The 20,770-nt window shown below is 42.6% G+C and overlaps 1 protein-coding gene across 5 annotated transcripts; it reads left to right on the top strand.

Moving 5' to 3' along the window:
• Positions 1–3,167: 3,167 nt before the first annotated feature.
• Positions 3,168–19,880, top strand: CCNB1 (cyclin B1). Of its 5 annotated transcripts, none has more exons than XM_056552463.1 (10): positions 5,375–5,471; positions 10,378–10,460; positions 12,488–12,616; positions 14,428–14,508; positions 16,597–16,770; positions 17,278–17,436; positions 18,023–18,259; positions 18,347–18,487; positions 18,765–18,875; positions 19,725–19,880. In XM_056552463.1, the coding sequence occupies exons 1-10, from the start codon at positions 5,411–5,413 to the stop codon at positions 19,824–19,826; spliced, it is 1,278 nt and encodes a 425-aa protein (XP_056408438.1). In that variant the 5' UTR covers positions 5,375–5,410; the 3' UTR covers positions 19,827–19,880. The 5 variants fall into 5 exon arrangements, with proteins under 5 accessions (XP_056408442.1, XP_056408440.1, XP_056408438.1 ...); XM_056552464.1 differs by lacking the exon at positions 5,375–5,471 and adding an exon at positions 6,296–6,311; XM_056552467.1 differs by lacking the exons at positions 5,375–5,471; positions 10,378–10,460 and adding an exon at positions 3,168–3,181.
• Positions 19,881–20,770: the final 890 nt, after the last annotated feature.

The following is a 20,770-nucleotide window of genomic DNA, read 5'->3' as shown; positions in this document are numbered from 1 at the left end:
TATGCAGGCCACCGTGCTACTAATTATAAGATTTGAGTAGAATAGTAGTCACACAGGATTGGTAGGTTGAGCTTTATAACTCACGTTTTGTAGTGGCTGCGGGATTCTTAGGCTTTGGCCTAGATGAAATGAGATTGATACTGATTTGCTTATTGTGCTTGCTTGATAGTCCAGAACTAAGAGAGCTAAGAGCAGGAACAAAGAGAGCGAATTTAGTGGCTACAGCCCCTTATATACTAAGGAGGCTGGACTAAGCTCATTGGCCAGCAAACCTGTAGGTCCTGAACCCAGTGAACTCTGGGTATCTCACATGACCCAGGAAGGTCCTTAACCCCTTAACGACGCAGGACGTATATTTACGTCCTGCGCCGGCTCCCGCGATATGAAGCGGGATCGCGCCGCGATCCCGCATCATATCGCGTGGGTCCCGGCGCTAATCAACGGCCGGGACCCGCGGCTAATACCACACATCGCCGATCGCGGCGATGTGCGGTATTAACCCTTTAGAAGCGGCGGTCAAAGCTGACCGCCGCTTCTAAAGTGAAACTGAAAGTATCCCGGCTGCTCAGTCGGGCTGTTCGGGACCGCCACGGTGAAATCGCGGCGTCCCGAACAGCTGATCGGACACCAGGAGGGCCCTTACCTGCCTCCTCGGTGTCCGATCGACGAATGACTGCTCCGTGCCTGAGATCCAGGCAGGAGCAGTCAAGCGCCGATAATGCTGATCACAGGCGTGTTAATACACGCCTGTGATCAGGATGAGAGATCAGTGTGTGCAGTGTTATAGGTCCCTATGGGACCTATAACACTGCAAAAAAAAAGTAAAAAAAAAGTGTTAATAAAGGTCATTTAACCCCTTCCCTAATAAAAGTTTGAATCACCCCCCTTTTCCCATAAGAAAAATAAAACAGTGTAAAAAAAAATAAAAATAAACATATGTGGTATCGCCGCGTGCGTAAATGTCCGAACTATAAAAATATATCATTAATTAAGCCGCACAGTCAATGGCGTACGCACAAAAAAATTCCAAAGTCCAAAAAAGTGTATTTTGGTAACTTTTTATAACATTAAAAAATGAATAAAAAGTGATCAAAAAGTCAGATCAAAACAAAAATCGTACCAATAAAAACTTCAGATCACCGCGCAAAAAATGAGTCCTCATACCGCCCCGTACGTGGAAAAATAAAAAAGTTATAGGGGTCAGAAGATGACATTTTTAAACGTATAAATTTTCCTGCATGTAGTTATGATTTTTTCCAGAAGTGCGACAAAATCAAACCTATATAAGTAGGGTATCATTTTAACCGTATGGACCTACAGAATAATGATAAGATGTAATTTTTACCGAAATATGCACTGCGTAGAAACGGAGGCCCCCAAAAGTTACAAAATGGCGTTTTTTTTTCGATTTTGTCGCACAATTATTTTTTTTTCCGTTTCGCCGTGCATTTTTGGGTAAAATGACTAATGTCACTGCAAAGTAGAATTGGCAACGCAAAAAATAAGCCATAATATGGATTTTTAGGTGGAAAATTGAAAGGGTTATGATTTTTTAAAGGTAAGGAGGAAAAAACGAAAGTGCAAAAACGGAAAAACCCTGAGTCCTTAAGGGGTTAAACATCCGTACATTCACAACTGTAGATCACATGACCTGGGAAGGTCCTATACATTTATTTTACCTACACATTTAATAATATACATATAAACACAATTAAATGAGGCGACCAAGGGGCAAGCCCTGCAGGAGAGCCCTGTGGAGATGGAGGAACTCTAGCTGAGGGGGCTTAACACAAGGTACAGGACAGGGTCCTGTACCGGGACACCACATATATATTTACCACATGGTGTTTTTTGGGCAAAAAACACTGGGAAATATGAAATTATGTTTTTGGTGCTGTTTCACCCATGGAATGTTTCTAAATCATTGCATGTCATTTTTGTTACCTGTTTTTGTGACGTAGACTTTTTTAGGTAAAAAATTTGAATAGTTTTGTGTAGTAGAAGGCTTTTCTAGTCTTTTTTGGCTGTCTTTTTTTTTGCATTGGGCAAAAGTTATGAAAGGTTTTTAACAATTTTTATGCTTTTTCTGCTTCACATCAAAATGCTCCGCGGACAGCAAAATTGCAGACACAGCTAGAGTGTGTCTCTCAGTAGTGTGCTAAGCACGCTACATCAATGATTTCCAAGCTTCTCATGTTGGTGACACCCTTTTTAGACATGCATAGTTTGGGGACACACACCTCACCAAACTCCCAAGAGCATGTGTCACATTGTGCATTCAACCAAGCACAGTGACCCCCTTATAATAGGGGGGGGGGGCACACGGAATTGCACCCCCCCCCCCCACCCTTATTTTGGGCATGGTTGTCATTAACATTTGTTGGTTTGGTCCAGTCTTCCCCCCTCTCCTACTCCTTTATTCTATCCACAGGTGGTCTTATCCCAGTGTTGCTGGGCAGATTCTCCAGCCAGAGGTTCTGTTGCCGGGCAGAGAAGATCCAGTGGTGTCAGCTTATTGGATCAACAGTTAGAGCGGGAATCCAGTGGTTATATATTGTGCCTCAGGAGAGGTTCTGCTGTCAGTCCGGCGGCAGTGTGTGAATACTGAGGAAGCCACCACCCAACCGCCCCTTTTGTTATTTTTTGTTGCAGTCTTTAATAATTGGGTTTGGTCTCCAAGTCAGTGCTGAGAGGACATGGACTCTTTGCAGTTGGAGCAGATTGATAAGTTATTTATAGTTTCATGAAAATGTTTATTATATTACATATATGGTTTATTGCAACTGCTGTGTATTTTAACATAACACATATTAAAGAGGCCGTGGACATTTTTTCCAATCTATGGTGTGTTTATTTGGTGGTCAGTGGGTGTGGGGGCTGCATTTCCGTGTGATACCAGTATCCAGTATGATCATTACAACGGTGGCTGCTACCATCCTGTACCACTTCATTCCCCCTATTTATCACCTCCTGTGTCATTTCATTCATTCCTTTATCACCCCTTGTGCCATTAAATTTCCTACTTCATCACCCACTTGTGTCCCAGTATCCCCCCTTGATCTCCGCTGTGCTATTATACCCCCCCCCCCCTTTCTTGACCACTTCTGTGCCACATCATTAACACTCCCTCTCTCCCTCCCATTGATCCCTCCCGTGGTGACATTGCAGTCTCATCTGGCAGGTGTCTCTCGGGGTGCTCTGGCAGGCCCGGGTGGATGCTCAGGTCTGAAGAGTGGCGTCCTTCTGAGCGGCTCAACATCAGGGGCATCATTTGTCAGTCCCGGCAGCCACCACGCTATGTCACAGCACCCAGTCTGGAAAGCCCTGTACTAGACAATACAAATAAATCTAAGTTTCCATCTAAATGATCACAAATTATATGATGCATCATTATTCATATTTATTTTGAAAGCATTTATTCAACCAGTTTTTGGATTTGGATCATGTTTAAAGAGCATTAAGGCGTGCCATGGATCAGCTACTTCCAGTTCAGATTTTGAAGTCAGCATCTCCTGTTGTCCGTGTGTAGAAGAAGAGCTCCTGCAGTCGCTTTTTGTGTTAAGATGCATCTTTTCATACAGGGATGTTCCCTGTAAGGGTAGGGTCACATATAGGGCATGCACGGTGTATTTTATGCTGAAAGAAATCAGCCAAAATAAGCTGCACATTTAGCTATGAGCAGAGACAAAGGGCTTAAAGGGGTACTCCAGTGGGAAACTTTTTTTTTTAAATCAACTATTGCCAGAAAGTTAAACAGATTTGTAAATTATATGAAAAAAATACACTATGGCGCTATGAAGGGGGGAAGATGGGGAATGCCCCGAAGCAGCTATATTACTTGCCAAAAAACCAAATGGTCCCCTGCTAAACCATTCAATGAAACAAAGTTAAAGAGGATAGAGTGGTATGGCAAAAAGCGCTATAGGGGACTTGAATTGAAACAATAGTAGCTCACTCCAGATAATGATGATGATGTATATAAGTGGAAATGCAATGAGTGATGAGTCAATATTCTCAGGGATCTTAGAGAGGGTATATATTGTGCTATTACTTATTGTGCAGTTAGATTACTAGCGGTTATACAGATAGTAACCACATAATCTATGTGACCGGCGTGCTGGCAGATAATGATGATGCCTGAAACAATGAGGATTCTGATGCTTAGTACAGAATACACGCTGCGTGGACACTATGTTGCAAAAAGCTCTTGAATACCTGTGTGTATGTAGCTCTTCTCGGCAACTTTGTAGTGACTGTCCGCGATCCGGTGGGAGTTAGTGGAAGTTCGTGCAAGCGCCGGGGAGAACAGCTCCGGCCGGTAGCGTCTCTACCCGCACGCTGCTATATTGGTAGCTGAAGCCCAGTAACTGTGCGTGACGTCACGACGGTAAGTAAGTGGGGCCAAAAACATCCAACGGCGTTTCGGAGAATAGACGTTCTCCTTCCTCAGGGATAGTGGTGCCTCCCCGGACTTAGCTTTAAATACATGTGCAGAGGTGAAATAATCCGGCACTTCCAATAGATCGCAAAACTGCCTTCAAAATGTACAGAGCTGAATGGAACTCCATATAATCGGTGAAACATTTAACGGATCTCTTCGGTCTCTTCGGTAATCATGATGAGAAATAGGGGTATATAGTAAGGGTATATAAATTATGTATTTTATTCTGCCAAAAATGCAAATAATTCAAAGTCCACGTTCAAACCAAATGGCACAAAAGTGTTCAAGTTAAAAATCCATTTACATTCAGCCTTTGATAGTTGTGCAATATATATAGTCTCCCCCTCTCCAATGCACAACTACTGCCCGACCAAGCCCCTAGCTCTGGGCCACCCCACTCCACAGACAAAGCATCACAGAAACAATGGCAGCCACAGAGAACCACACCACAAATCTGTTTAACTTTCTGGCACCAGTTGATTTTAAAAAAAAAGTTTTCTACTGGAGTATCCCTTTAACCCCTTAAGGACCAGGCACATATGAGTACGTCCCTGCGCACTGGGTCTTAAGGACCAGACACGTACTCATACGTCCGTGGGAATTTCGCATCCCGCCGCGAGCCGGGCGGGTTGCGAAACCGGACGCCTGCTGAAATCGTTCAGCAGGCATCCAAGGCAAACCCCCCCAATGTCGGCAATCGCAGAAAAACACATTTCAATTGAGACATGCGATTTTCTGCTATTCCGGGCTGATTGGGTCTCTGGTGACCCGATCAGCCCGGAAAATAGTGATGATCTGACCTGTCAGTGACAGCCCAGATCATCTTGCAGGGTAGGAGTGAGGTCGCAGTGATGCGATCTCCTCCTATCCCCTGCCATTGCTCAGAACTGATTCTCACCAATGGCAGAGCAGGACAGTGGGTTGCCATGGCAACCCCTTTTCTGCCTACCCCTGGATGTCGCGGGGAGCATGGGGAGAAGATGCCTGGAAACAGCTGATCGTCGCTGCAGACTGCTGGATCCTGGCTCAGGTAGGGAAGCGACGTGTGGGGGATGAAAGTGAAAGTAAAGTGATCTTTACTGTGGCAACCACTAGGAAGGCCAAACTTTAACTCCCAGCATGCCCAGACAGCCAATGGCTGTCTGGGCATGCTGGGAGTTGTAGTTTTGCAACATCTGGAGGGTCACAGTTTGGGGACCACTGCTACAGTGGTGCCCAAACTGTAGCCCTCCAGATGTTGCCAAACTACAACTCTCAGCATGTCTAGACTGCCCAAGCATGCTGGGAGTTGTAGTTCTGTAACATCTGTCCCTTCAGATTTTGCAATTTTCATGACATTTTTGAAAATTGCTGCTCTACTTTGAAGCCGTCTAATTTTTTCAAAAAGTAAAAGTATGTCCATTTTATGATGCCAACATAAAGTGGACATATTGTATTGTGAATAAAAATAAAATGTATTTGGAATATCAATTTTCCTTACAAGTAGAGAGCTTCAAAGTTAGAAAAATTCAAAATTCTCTAAATTTTCATGAAATTTCGGGAGTTTTCACCAAAAAAGGATGGAAGTAACGACGAAAATTTACCACCAAAATAAAGTAGAATATGTCACGAAAAAACTATCTCAGAATCAGAATATTCGGTAAATGCGTTTTAGAGATATTAATTCTTAAAGTGACAGTGGTCAGATGTGCAAAAAACGCTCTGTTCCTACAGTGAAAATTGGCCTGGTCCTTAAGGGGTTAATAGCCGAAGCCCTGTGGGTGCAGTCAGGTTTGGAGGTGGGCCTGCACATTACAGTCACGTTGGTGCGCTCGGTCCGCATGTGAATGCACTGTGTGTGACCCTACCCTAAATGTGGCTTTTCACAAAGGTCGCTCTTCTTAATCTCCAATAACTACAAAAATCAGACTAGGAAAGACGATTATGAAAAGCCTTTCAAACTAAATGTCACACAATGCTTGCGCAAAAACACACTGCAACAAAAAATAGGGACAAATTCAGACGACAAAAAGTGACAAAACACATCTAAATGCAACAATAACTTCCACCTACAATTTTTGTATGGGGGAATGGAGAATGCCCCAAAAAACTGCATCATGGAGGAGATAAAAGGGTGGGCATGTGTTTTTTCAAGCCAAAAAAAAAATTTTTTTTTAAATGTGTGCCTTTTGGTAGCCTAAAAACTGTCAAAAATGCTAAAATGCCTTAAGTAAATTCATAAAATCCAGTGTTTTGCAATACATGTGTGCATACCAAATGAAATGTTCCCTGCAATGGTAATAAGTAGGTGTTGGGATCATTTGTGATCGGAAAATTGTGTAGACATTGGGGAAGATTTATCAAAACCTGTCCAGAGGAAAAGTTGTCCAGTTGCCCATAGCAACAATCAGATCGCTTCTTTCATTTTTAACTTGTCCTCTGCAAAATGAAAGAAGCAATCTGATTGGTTGCTATGGGCAACTCAGCAACTTTTCCTCTGCACAGGTTTTTATAATCTCCCCCATTGTGTTTTAAAATGTGGCAAAAATGGCTATGAAAACAGCCATGTACTTAAGGCTAGGTTCACACTATGGAAGGGCTTACATCAGACGTATTCCATCCCAAAACGGGCACCAACGTATACTGTAACAGAGGGCACTGGAGGCCATTCATTTCAATGGCCTGTACTAAGTCACGGGCCATATGTGCTTTTCTCAGTGGCCATAAAGTACACCACACTGCACATTTGAGTCCACAGAAAAAAGTACATGCAGCCTGAACCATGACTCCATTGGGGCCATTGAAACAATGACATCTGCTGCTGACGGTAGCTGAACACATTGGCCCTCATTTACTAAGAGTGTTGTGTAGGTTTCTTTGTGGGTTTTAATTCCCTACAATTTATTTTCCACGGTATTTACTAAGGTTTCCCTACATTTTCCTTATCTTTACACATGCTCTGATCTGTGAGGTTTTCCTCAGCTCAAATCCACCACATTTTCTGTGGAAACCTTAGTAAATATGATGTTTTTTTGTGAAAATGTCAGGAAACCGCCCCTTTTCCCAGCACCCACGGCCCTTTTTTGGGTTTTCTTAGCAAAATGGAGAGTTAGTCAGGGTTTTTTCAATTCTGGCGCAATGCGACAGAATCTGGTGCACAACTCGACAAAACATGTCAATAGTATATTCCTTATTACACACATGCACGTGCCCTGGGAACACACATTGTAATATCCAATGCAACAGTGTGTCTCCAACTGTTGCAACATTACAACTCCCAGCATGCCAAAAGCTGTCCAGGTACGCTGGGAGTTGTAGTTTTGCAACAGCTGGAGACACACTGCTTGTAACGCACTGTCCTATAGGGTATCACATGGCATGTATTGGATGTCATGCATCTACAGTATCGTCAAAAAATCTTAGAATTTTGAATCTTTAGCAAAACCATACAAAGCCACATCATACGATACATTTAAGGGTCAGAACACACTACGTTTTGGCCCCCATTAATCGTATCTGTCGGCATCCTGCCGAAAACAGGATGCCGGTGTATACTGTTAACGGGAGCAGCGCACCCCAATCACTTCTGCTGCCAATCAGAGTCACCCCTGGGACATATGCACTATTTTAAGCTCACTCATGACATGGGCTGTTGCGCTTTTAACCCCCTAACGACGCAGGATGTATATTTACGTCCTGCGCCGGCTCTCGCTATATGAAGCGGGATCGCGCCGCGATCCTGCATCATATCGCGTCGGTCCCAGCGCTCATCAACGGCCGGGACCCGCGGCTAATACCACACATCGCCGATCGCGGCGATGTGCGGTATTAACCCTTTAGAAGCGGCGGTCAAAGCTGACCGCCGCTTCTAAAGTGAAACTGAAAGTGACCCGGCTGCTCAGTCGAGCTGTTCGGGACCGCCGCGGTGAAATAGCGGCGTCCCGAACAGCTGATCGGACACCGGGAGGGCCCTTACCTGCCTCCTCGGTGTCCGATCGGCGAATGACTGCTCCGTGCCTGAGATCCAGACAGGAGCAGTCAAGCGCCGATAACACTGATCACAGGCGTGTTAATACACGCCTGTGATCAGGATGAGAGATCAGTGTGTGCAGTGTTATAGGTCCCTATGGGACCTATGAAACTGCAAAAAAAAAGTAAAAAAAAAAGTGTTAATAAAGGTCATTTAACCCCTTCCCTAATAAAAGTTTGAATCACCCCCCTTTTCCCATAAAAAAAATAAAACAGTGTAAAAAATAAATAAATAAACATATGTGGTATCGCCGCGTGCGTAAATGTCCGAACTATCAAAATATATCATTAATTGAACCGCACGGTCAATGGCGTACGCGCAAAAAAATTCCAAAGTCCAAAAAAGCGTATTTTGGTCACTTTTTATACCATTAAAAAAATTAATAAAAAGTGATCAAAAAGTCCGATCAAAACAAAAATCATACTGATAAAAACTTCAGATCACGGCGCAAAAAATGAGTCCTCATACCGCCCTGTATGTGGAAAAATGTGGAAAATTTTCCTGCATGTAGTTATGATTTTTTCCAGAAGTGCGACAAAATCAAACCTATATAAGTAGGGTATCATTTTAACCGTATGGACCTACAGAATAATGATAAGGTGTAATTTTTACCGAAATATGCACTGCGTAGAAATGGAAGCCCCCAAAAGTTACAAAATGGCGTTTTTTTTTTTCGATTTTGTCGCACAATTATTTTTTTTCCATTTTGCCGTGCATTTTTGGGTAAAATGACTAATGTCACTGCAAAGTAGAATTGGCGACGCAAAAAATAAGCCATAATATGGATTTTTAGGTGGAAAATTGAAAGGGTTATGATTTTTAAAAGGTAAGGAGGAAAAAACGAAAGTGCAAAAACGGAAAAACCCTGAGTCCTTAAGGGGTTAATGTAGCACACACGTCCTGAAAGGAGTGACAAGTTAACTCCTTTCGGCCATAGAAGTGAATGGGGTGCACCAACTAGTATACGCCAGCGTCCCGTTTTCGGCAGGATGCCGACGGATATGATTAACGGGGGCCAAAACGTAGCGTGTTTGGATCTTGCCAAATTATGCTGGGGGGGGGGGGACGGGGGGACAATAGCTGTGTAACATATGAGAACATACAGTATACAATCGCATACATTACGTAATGTTAGTCAGTGATGTTAAGAAATATGTTTTGGTAAATTTTGTTCACCTCCTAAAGGCAGAATGTCCACAAGTAAACTCCCCTTGCTGACATTTTGCAGTCTAAGGCTGGGTTCACACTACGTTTTCTCCCATACGGGAGCGCATACGGCAGGGGGGAGCTAAAAGCTCGCGCTCCCGTATGTCACCGTATGCGCTCCCGTATGTCATTCATTTCAATGAGCCGACCGGAGTGAAACGTTCGGTCCGGTCGGCTCATTTTTGCGCCGTATGCACTTTTACAACCGGACCTAAAACCGTGGTTGACCACACAAATTCTGCCATCTGCACAGGATAGGACTCTCAATAGGACTCCGCTGCTGGAGAATTTCTATGCAGAATTCTTGTTCAGTTTTCTGCACAGAAATTCTGACGTGTGAACAGAGCATAATGTAGCACAAAATGCAGCATGAATGGGACCTAAGGGGGAGATTTATGAAAACCAGTGTAAAGAAAGAGTGGTACAGTTGCCCATAGCAACCAATTAGATTGCTTCTTTCATTTTTCCCAGGCCTCTTTGAAAATGAAAAAAGCGATCTGATTGGTTGCTATTGGCAGCTCAGCAAGGTTTTGATAAATCTCCTCCTATGAGTTGTTCTGGGTAGAAATCAGATGTAAATGGTTCCAGCTGCGGATTAAGGATCTCTCACCAATCAGATGAAGATCAAGGATCTTTCCACCAATCAGGTGTAAATGGATCCAGCTGTGGATCAATGATCTCTCCACCAATCAGATGCGGGTGTCCTTGATTTAATCCCCAGTGATGTTGCAGACAGCAGATTGTGTGCAGTATCCAGCAGAACTCTTGTGTGAGGCAGCAAACATGGCCTTCATGATGACCAGGGTAAGTGGAAGGGTTTTGGTTGGGTTGGGTGTATGGAATAAACTCTGGTTTATTTAAATGCAGTGAGATTTTATATAATATATACACAAACATTTCTTCCTAGCTGATCTCTATTTTTGCCACTAATGTTTTAATTATGGAGGCAGTGCATGGTGTACACCTGTGGACCTACAGATGTTGCAAAATTACAACTCCCAGCATGCCCAGACAGCCAATGGCTGTCTGGGCATGCTGGGAGTTGTAGTTTTGCAACATCTGGAGGTCTGCAGGTTGAAGACCACTGGTGTACAGGTCTATAATTTTGTGTAATGTCCCTGTAGCATGCAACTGGCCTAAAGTTATAACAAACCCAGACTCCTGTTGGTTCTCAGGCTTCTATGTTTACATGGTGGGTTTCTGTGGGTCTTTTCCACTTGGACAATCTTCTGCAGCAGAGTCCTGTTTAGAACGTGATTCTGCTGCACTGTTTACATGGTGAAATTTCTGTAGCTCATTCTGCTGTCTGCAGAGAATAGGTTAATTATATAACTTTTATTATGCTTGGAAATGAATCTGTAACAGTACAGTTTTGAGTGGTCCTAGTGCCAGCTGGACTGTTCAAATGTGTGGAGTGTTGGCACGTTTTATGCCATGTGAACATGGCCTTAGTGTAGTTATCTGGGCTCCTTAGTGTCCCAGACTAACTCTGTAGTGGTGCTGTAGAATGAATTTACTATGGTCTCTGGGGATTTGTCTTCTCCCTTTCCACATTGCTCAAGTTATCAAACTCTTAGGATAAAGTCAAACTTGCAGAAGCAATTGGTTTATTAATTTTATATATTTTTTTTTTTTTTTTTGTGGTCTCATTCCAGCATGAACCACACTTTGGTACTTGATTAGATCTAAGCTATTTAGGTGTGTGGCTATTTTTTTTTCTCTCCCCTGAGTGAGTAAAAATAACATGAGACACACAATAAATTTCCCTTTGAGGCTTTCCAGCAGTCTAATGTGCACAGCTTCTCACTGGTGTATGTTGTGTAATGGCTTCTCTTCTCTATGCCATCTCAAAGGGGGGTGATTAGATAAAAGTAGATTAAGTGGTGAATTTTGGAATAATCTTGCTATACTGAACAGATTAAATCTCTCTAAGAAAGTTCTATGATGTTTCCCTCAACAATTGACTTGATTAAAGATTTAGGAATAAACAGGGAGACTTCTTCCAAAAAGCACATCTGTTAATGTGTGGTATTAAAAGTAGGCTCTAACTTCAATGGAGCTGCTATACCACACACAACCTGAGGGCAAGAGTGGTGCTGTTGCATTTTTATTTTATATTCTTGAATAATCCCTTTAAAACTTCTCAATTGACTTAAATCTAAGATTTATGTTCACGTCATGTATGTTTACTCCTAGACCAGGTGCATTTTTATAACTTTCTAGACGAACTGTTTAGTGACATGCATAAAATATGTAATACATGGTGTAATTTGCACCAGTAGTCTAATGCACTCTGCTTAATCTGCACCAACACCTAAAGACAACCTTGAGGCCTGAATAGGATCTGTCAATAACTTGTATAGGTCTTGTGGCCAGTAAAGGCTATTAGATTCTTCTCAACTGTTCTCTCCTGCCCTCTCCATATGCACAGATGAGCATTTTTCTTCAAGGTGGGAGGGTAAAGTACAAGCAGATTATCTCCTAGAATGATGGGGTTGGGCAGCAAATATTCAACACTCCTAACTTATCTCCAATTCATCTGTTGAACTCAGGAGGCCACCATAAACCTTAAAGTTGTCCAAACATGGTGGTTTCATCCAACTTTAAGGCATATGGGCATCTCTGTTTAGTGCAGATGTTTTCTTGATTGAGCTTTGGAACTGACCTGCTAAAATAGTTTTACACTCTCCCCATAAGGTTCTAGTTCACTAAACTTGGCTACAGTATTGAAACATTAGTGTTCTATGGCAAGCCATGTGACACCTGCCTTACTTTGATGCCAACTTGTCTAAGGATAGGCTTGTCATCTGTCTTTGACTTGATGTTTTTAGAGCATGCGTATCAACACTGAAAATATGGAAGATGCTTTAGCTGCAAAGAAGGTGGTTACCAGACCACGGCAGAGAAACGCTCTGGGGGACATTGGAAACTGCATGAGGGCTAAAACTGCTGCAAAGAAGGTAAGAAGCTTGGTGAACTTGATCAAGGGGAGGCTGAAGTTATATACACTGCTCAAAAAATAAAGGGAACACTAAGATAACACATCCTAGATCTGAATGAAATACTTTTGTATTTACATAGTTGAATGTGCTGACGACAATCACACAAATGATCAATGGAAATCAAATTTATCAACCCATGGAGGTCTGGATATGGAGTTACACTCAAAGTGGGAAACCCACACTACAGACTGATCCAACTTTGATGTAATGTCCTTAAAAGTCAAAATGAGGCTCAGTAGTGTGTGTGTGGCCTCCACGTGCCCGTATGACTTCCCTACAACGCCTGGGCATGCTCCTGATGAGGTGGCAGATGGTCTCCTGAGGGATGTCCTCCCAGACCTGGACTAAGGCATCTGCCAACTCCTGGATAGTCTGTTGTGCAATGTGGTGTTGGTGGATGGAGTGAGACATGATGTGCTCAATCGGATTCAGGTCTGGGGAACGGACAGGCCAGTCCATAGAATCAATGCCTTCCTCTTGCAGGAACTGCTGACACACTCCAGCCACATGAGGTCTAGCATTGTCTTGCATTAGGAGGAACCCGGGGCCAACCGCACCAGCATATGGTCTCACAAGGGGTCTGAGGATCTCCTCTCTGTACCTAATGGCAGTCAGGCTACCTTTTGGCAAGCACATGGAGGGCTGTGGCCCCCTCAAAGAAATGCCACGCCACACCATTACTGACCCACTGCCAAACCAGTCATGTAGCAGTCAGCAGAATGTTCTCCACGGCATCTCCAGACTCACATGTGCTCAGTGTGAACCTGCTTTCATCTGTGAAGAGCACAGGGAGCCAGTGGCAAATGTACCAATCTTGGTGGTCTCTGGCAAATGCCAAACGTCCTGCAGTGTTGGGCTGTAAGCACAACCCCACCTGTGGACATCAGGCCCTCATGGAGTCTTTCTGACAGTTTGAGTGGACACATGCACATTTGTGGCCTACTGGAGGCAATTTTGCAGTGCTCCTCCTTGCACAAAGGATGTCATGTCTCCTGATGTACTGGCCTTTCTCCTGGTAGCATCTACATGCTCTAGACACTACTCTGACAGATACAGCAAACCTTCTTCCACAGCTCTCATTGATGTGCCATTCTGGATGAGCTGCACTACCTGAGCCACTTGGGTGGGTTGTAGACTCCGCCTCATGCTACCACTAGAGTGAAAGCACCGCTAGCGTTCAAAAGTGACCAAAACATCAGCCAGGAAGCATAGGAACTGAGGTGGTCTGTAGTCACCACCTGCAGAACCACTCCTTTATTGGGGGTGTCTTGCTAATTGCCTATAATTTCCACTTGCACAACAGCATGTGAAATTGTCAGTGTTGCTTCCTGAGTGGACATTGTATTTGTACAGGTAAATCTAAACCTAACAATACTACAGCATTGTCTCAGGTAGAGTTCTCTGGGAGATCTCAATCTTCAATATAGTGCTTTTTCTGTATGGATTAACTGCTCTCAGATCTAATGTCTTATGATGGGGGTCCTTGTTCTAAAGAACTGCTATATGTTAATGTACAAACTGTAGTACTTCTATAGTGAAACACGACTAAGGACATACTCTATAAACTTCTGATCTGAGGCCAACAGTCATGTTGTGGGGGAAGAGGAATGGTCAATATACTTAAATTGCTGAGTCTGCTGCTTTAAACAGCATCACCTTGAGATACAAAAGTGACTTACAAAAATTCTAACTAAAACTGAATATCCAAAACAAATTGTACAGGGTTTACTGCATACTATTAGTCTTTAACTCTATAATCTTCATTATAGGAAATCAAGGCTGTGAAAAGCAATGTTACAGAAAAGGCTGTCAAACCTGTGCCAGTCACTGAAGTTCCCAAGGAAAACATGGTAGTTATCTTTACACTCAAAGTACTGAGGGTCAAAGTTCATTCAGCAAATAACCTGTAAGCCTAAACTTAGAACTAGAGATTAGTGAAGTTACAGTGATTCAATTCGTCACAAACTTCTTTGCTCGGCAGTTGCTGACTTTAGCCTGCATAAATTAGTTCAGCTTTCAGGTGCTCCAGTGGGCTGGAGACTCTCCAGAGCACCTGAAAGCTGAACTAATTCATGGAAGCTAAAGTCATCAACTGGCGGGAAGTTCGTGACAAATTGAATTGCTGTAACTTCGCTCATCTCTACTCTAAACTAGCAATTTAGGCTCCATTCACATGTCACAAGCTGTTTATAGCACAGCCACAATGATGCTGGATCCATCATGCAACTTATCTCATCACCTGACAGGCCCCATGAAACATGCACTTGGCCTAATACAATCTATTGTAGTTCTCTAATTTTAGTAGACAAGATGTTTCTTGGCTACTGATATCCTGGTTGCTGTTTATGTAAAATAGTTTGGAATCTTCTGAGCAACTGGTTCTTTCAAAATCCCCTTGGATTCCATTTAAAGGAGATGTCCGGTGCTCACTTTTCTTATTTTATCCGTTCCAGGCTGAAAAATAAAAGAAAACAAATTCTCTTACCTGCCTAGGCTCCCCCGGTGCTTCAGTACAGGTGTTCGGTCCCCGGGCTGTATTCTTCTTACTTCCTGTTAGCCCGGCACGTCACACGGAGCTTCAACCTATCACCGGCCGCAGCGATGTCCCGTCTCGGCCAGTGATAGGCTGAAGCTCCGTGTGCCGGGCTAACAGGAAGTAAGAATACAGCCCGGGGACCGAACACCTGTACCGGGGAGTGTAGGCAGGCAAGCTTTTTTTTTTTTTTTTTTTTTTAAATTGTATCCGTTCCGGGCTGCAAAAAAGAAAAGTGAGCACCGGACATGTCCTTTAACTCTACTTCAGCCCTTTAGTAGTTTGCAATATGCAGGACTTACAAGCAAAATACAGCTGACAGACACAAAGGGAGACCTTTATGAAAACATTTAGTAGTTTAGGTTTTGTGTTATTTTTTCTTAAAATTGGAACAGTTGCATTTGCAACTTTTTTGTGTGCAGTGCCCTAAGCAAAAAAACTTGCATATCAAAGCAAAAATTAGACTGGTGGTCAGATTTATCAAGTGCGACAGTTTAAAAAAAAATCGCATGAGAACCTACAAACTTCAGCTCAGACATGGAGCAGAAAAAGACACTACCAAAGGAAACTGCTTAGACTTATCAATAGGCTGAAACCAGTCACATGTAAGCAAAAAATTGCTTGTGTATTTTTTTTGTCATTTCTTTACAAACATTGATAAATGGATAGCTGTTAGGGTATGAAGGCAAATTGTAGCTTTTATTCTTTATTTAACCAAGGTTTTCAGGATGACGGTACAAACTTGCTCAAATGCCATAGCCTGGCAAACATCCTTGATGTACAGAGCCCTTTTTAAAGGGGGTACTCCGGGGGAATTATGTTCTTTAAATGAACTAGTGCCAGAAAGTTAAAAATTTGTAAATGACTTCTGCTAAAAAGTACTGGAAAGGTAAAGATTTAATAGCTGTATACTAGAGAAAATTCTATACTCTTTGAATTTGTCTTGTCCACAGTGCTCTGACACCTCTGTTCATTGAAAACCTATGCCACTCCTGACAGTTCCTGACATGGACAGAGGTGTCAGCAGAGAGCACTGTGGACAAGACAAAAAAAAGAGAATAGTGTAGAATTTTCTCTGTAGCATACAGCTGCTAAAAAGTACCGGAAGGGTAAATGTTTTTTTTTTAAATAGAAGTCATTTACATTTAAAAATCTGTTTAACTATCTGGCACCAGTTGATTTAATAAAAAAAAATAATAATCCAGAGTACCCCCTTTTAAGGCAAGGATGCATTACAGGTTGTGGCACTTAAGCAGCTTGACACTTCTAAAATTTGTCAGTTCCAGGAAAAGTGTAATTTGCCTTTTATACCCTAAAAGCTATACAATAGTGTCTGCTGCTCTTGGTATGCATGCTATGTAAATGGCTTGGTGTCTGAACAGTGATCTAGAACTCAATTCCTTAGGAGGCCTCTCTCAGTCCTATGGAAACATCGAGTGCCTCTCTCACAGAGGAAAAGAGCCTGGCCTTCTCAGAAGCACTGCTCGAGATAAAGGATGTGGATGAAGAGGATTCAGACAACCCCATGCTGTGCAGTGACTATGTGAAGGATATCTACTGTTATCTGATGGATCTAGAGGTGGGTACTGGGTGATCTGTTACAGTTCTTGCACAGACCAGTCATCCATAACCTTGCTTTTAGGGTTGCATTGCCATGTTGAGATAAACATGCCTAAATAGCTGCATATTCTTGCCAGTTAAACTGCAATATGTACAACCTTATTGGTCCGAGTCATGGCTATGCAGTAGTGGACGGATAGCATTACCTTAACCCCTTCCACTCTGCTACCCATGCACTACAACATGGCCGCGCCACCTGGAGACAATGTGACTTCTAACATAGTCTCTGGGAAAGGTCAAACAAAATAAATACTTCTTCAAAAGATGGGTGCAAAGCCTAAATCCCAGAATACACCTTAAGTATTTGCCTGTACTATCCTTTTTAATAACTCTATGGTATAGTACACATGTGGTGCATATGCTCTGGGCAGAGTGGCTATGGCTAACCTGCCAGACTTAAAAACGTTTTATTTTATATATAGCAGTAAACTAAACTTCTCAACAGGCAATGTTAATATCTTCACAGGCTGTACATGCAATAAAAGTGAACTATCTTCAGGGTCAAGAAGTCAATGGTAACATGAGGGCTATCCTAGTTGACTGGCTAGTGCAGGTCCACCAGCGCTTCAGGCTGCTGCAGGAGACTATGTTTATGACTGTTTCTATTCTGGACCGCTTTCTGCAGGTAAGATTTAAAATATAGTGTTCTGGCCTGGTTCAAGGCCCAAAGTCTTGATTTGTAAAAAGCAGAGAATTCTGAACAGAACTCTAGTCTTCAATGCCCCATACAGGTTGAGAAATACTACTAAACGCTACATGCTGTCTATAACTTGCTGCTCCAAAACATTCTTAAGGGGGAAAGTCTTTAGTACGAATAAAACTTCATGAATGTAGGTTTTTACATTGAGTCATTCATGTAGTCTTAACTAAAGTGCCTTGTAGTTCATAAAACCTTCAAACCCCACCAAAAGGGTTGAATGCTGATCAGTTTCTGAACAGCCCTGTATAAAGATTTAGCTTAATCCAGGGGTATAGATCTGGAGCTTGCAGGGACCTTAGAGGGTGCAAATGCCCACTGACATAGCAGTACTGCACATGTCACATGAACTTTGCACTTGGCTTAGGTGCTTGAAATTCCATTTTGACATCCCACAAGCTTGTGCTTTTTTTTGTGTACAAGTTATACAACAAGCAGCATGCAGAGTAGATGTAAAATTCTGCACCTCTCTAGTAATTTCTATAAATTACAAACTCAAAACTTTCTCCTACAGGAAAATCCTGTGCCAAAGAAGCTCTTGCAGCTGGCTGGAGTGACTGCAATGTTCATTGCATGCAAGTATGAAGAAATCTACTGCCCAACAATTGGTGACTTTTCATTTGTGACTGATCACACTTACACAAAGGCCCAGATAAGAAACATGGAAATGCAGATCCTAACCGTGCTCAAATTTGATATTGGAAGACCCCTACCTCTGCACTTCTTGAGGAGAGCATCAAAGATTGGAGAGGTAATGCCTTCCTGCTGCCTACTTGACTGACTGACTTGAATGGCATGCTTATAAATTGGTAACATTCTAACACGAGTCTCATTCTAGGTGGATGCATCTCTGCACACTCTAGCTAAGTATCTGATGGAACTGGCCATGCTAGACTACGACATGGCTCACTTTCCACCATCACAAGTAGCGGCTGCAGCTTTCTGTCTATCCCAGAAGGTTCTTGATGGTGGTGAATGGGTGAGTCTACTAGTTCAATTATTGACATGATTGTCTGCTACAGACTCGGCTCAAGGAGCTACATTATGCAATTGGGATATCTGATACTGTGCTTTTCTTGCATGCCCCTCTCCCCCATTTAACTGACCTACTACTGCAGAAACATCCATCTTCTACTATGCAGCATTGAGCATAGATCCTGCTCTGATGTACTCAGTCAAAGCCTATAACTTGTAATGAAGATCTATACTAGTGTAAAAGTACACATTTCTAACTATGGATTATCCATCCCTAACAGACTCCAACTCTCCAGCACTACATGGTCTACACAGAAAGTTCTCTAGTTGTGGTTATGCAACACCTAGCCAAGAATGTCTTGAAAATCAATAGAGGCCTTACAAAGTTCATGGTAAGAATTCTGTCTAAGCTGCACACATGCACATGGTTACCTGCTTATGTCACATTTACAGAGCACCAGACCTGTAGACTATATAATGGGGAAGGTGGTGAGATGTCATGGGCCTACATTATAGTAATATCTTTCCATAAGATATGGCTTTTATTTTTACACTGTATGGCAGAAGCCCAGATTTAGCCAATGGGACCCTAGGGAACTGAGCTTACTCTTAGCTATCTGGCTTCATACAGGGGGAGACTTATCAACCTGTGAAGAGGAAAAGTTGGCTGCTATGGGCAACTAATCAGATTGCTGCTTTCACTTTGCAGAGTCCTTGTCAAAAACATATGGGATCTAATTGGTTGCTATGGGCAACTCTTCCTCTGCACAGATTTTGATATCCTCCCAATTTCCAACTGATGGACATTTTCATACCATGAGACACTATCTTCATCCCAGTTTGGGTGATGTAGAAGTCAAAAAGCAAGTGCATTGAGCGTGCATCAAACTTGTACAATGGTGACATTGCCAATAGCCAAATTTATATATTAAACAAGGCCTCCAAAAATCTGTCTGTGATGGGAAACTGCTCAGTTGTTTGCTCAAGGTGTGATACAGCTCCTTAATGGGACAAAGGGGAGATTTATCAAAACCTGTTGTCCAAAGAAAAGTTGCAGAGTTGCCCATAGCTGCTTTCATTTTTGAAAAGGCCTCTGAAATGAAAGTGAACTTTTCCTCTGGATAGTTTTTGATGGACCCCCCCCCCCCAAAAAAAAATGTACAAAGTTGATCATAAGGTGCAGACAATAGATTTCATTGCTCCACAAACTTAATATTGAAATGTGAACTCTTGTCTTGCAGTCTGTCAGAGACAAATACGCCAGGAGTCAGCAGATGAGGATCAGCTGTCTGCCCCAACTGAACTCGGAGCTCATGGTTAAATTGGCCAAGAATGTGTCATAGTTGTAATACACTATCATGCTGTACACTAATGCTCTCTGCACTATCAATGCTCTTAATGGATTTTATAATTTTAATAAAAAATATTCTTTTAGAACTGTCTAGAATCCTTAAATGACTAAAGTAGATGAAAATATACAGTAACTCAAAACAGATAAGGACATGCAGGAGTGGTGGCCTGCTCAGACAATCATGCTTATGTCCACCATTACCCTCCGTATATGAAGGTGCCAGTGGCTTAAGCAAAGTTTAAAATGGCTGGAGGTCTGCCAATCACCCCTAAGCCACCTGATCACTACTCTATTCATATAGTGCCCCAGGCAGAAACCCCTGAAAGTTCCAAAGTGGACTTGTTGCATCCTTATGGTTAAACGAGAGGTTGTTACAGAGTACTATTGGTTGTACAAAAAAAAATGTGGTGGACCACAGGTAGGTGGTGTCAGATGGTATTAACCCCAGGGCAAGATGTTCGAAACGCCAGTGGTTTTTGGTACCAGAACCACACAAACGTTATCTCTGCTATTCCAATCAAGCATCATAGAAGCAGTTCCAGTCAAAGGAAGAACTCTCCCCATTCATAATTTTAGTATTACAAATAGTGGTGTGGTGCCCCAGAAAGGGAACATTCTGCTTCCTGACTGACACTGCTTCTATGATGGTGGCACCATTAGCACTGCATGTACAACGATGGCCATTCTTGACTAGAATAACCACAGCAGTGCCAGGAAGTATATTCGGCTGTTAATTCTCCCCTGCCAGCTTTTAGCTTTATAGTTGTTGCAAAACTATAGCTCCCTTTATATACTAATCTGTCCATAATGGGAGTTTGCAACAGCTTGGGCCAAAGGTTGGAAGCAATGGAGATTTATCTAAATATGTGTAGAGGAAAAGCTGATCAGTTGCCTATAGCAACCCGATTTTTTTTATTTTTTTTCTCTCTCTCTCTG

This window comes from Hyla sarda, chromosome 1 (genome assembly GCF_029499605.1).
Source record: "Hyla sarda isolate aHylSar1 chromosome 1, aHylSar1.hap1, whole genome shotgun sequence".
Classification (NCBI taxonomy): Eukaryota; Metazoa; Chordata; class Amphibia; order Anura; family Hylidae; genus Hyla; species Hyla sarda.
Note: the sequence above shows the minus strand (reverse complement) of the source record. Positions and strands in the feature narration are given on the sequence as shown.

Bases quoted from the DNA above. Each gene is read 5' to 3' on its own strand.
- CCNB1 (XM_056552463.1), top strand. From the start codon at position 5,411: ATGGGGAGAAGATGCCTGGAAACAGCTGATCGTCGCTGCAGACTGCTG. The intron at 17,437-18,022 runs GTAAGATTTAAA...TTTCTCCTACAG, and splicing joins TTCTGGACCGCTTTCTGCAG to GAAAATCCTGTGCCAAAGAA. The intron at 18,876-19,724 runs GTAAGAATTCTG...CTTGTCTTGCAG, and splicing joins GAGGCCTTACAAAGTTCATG to TCTGTCAGAGACAAATACGC.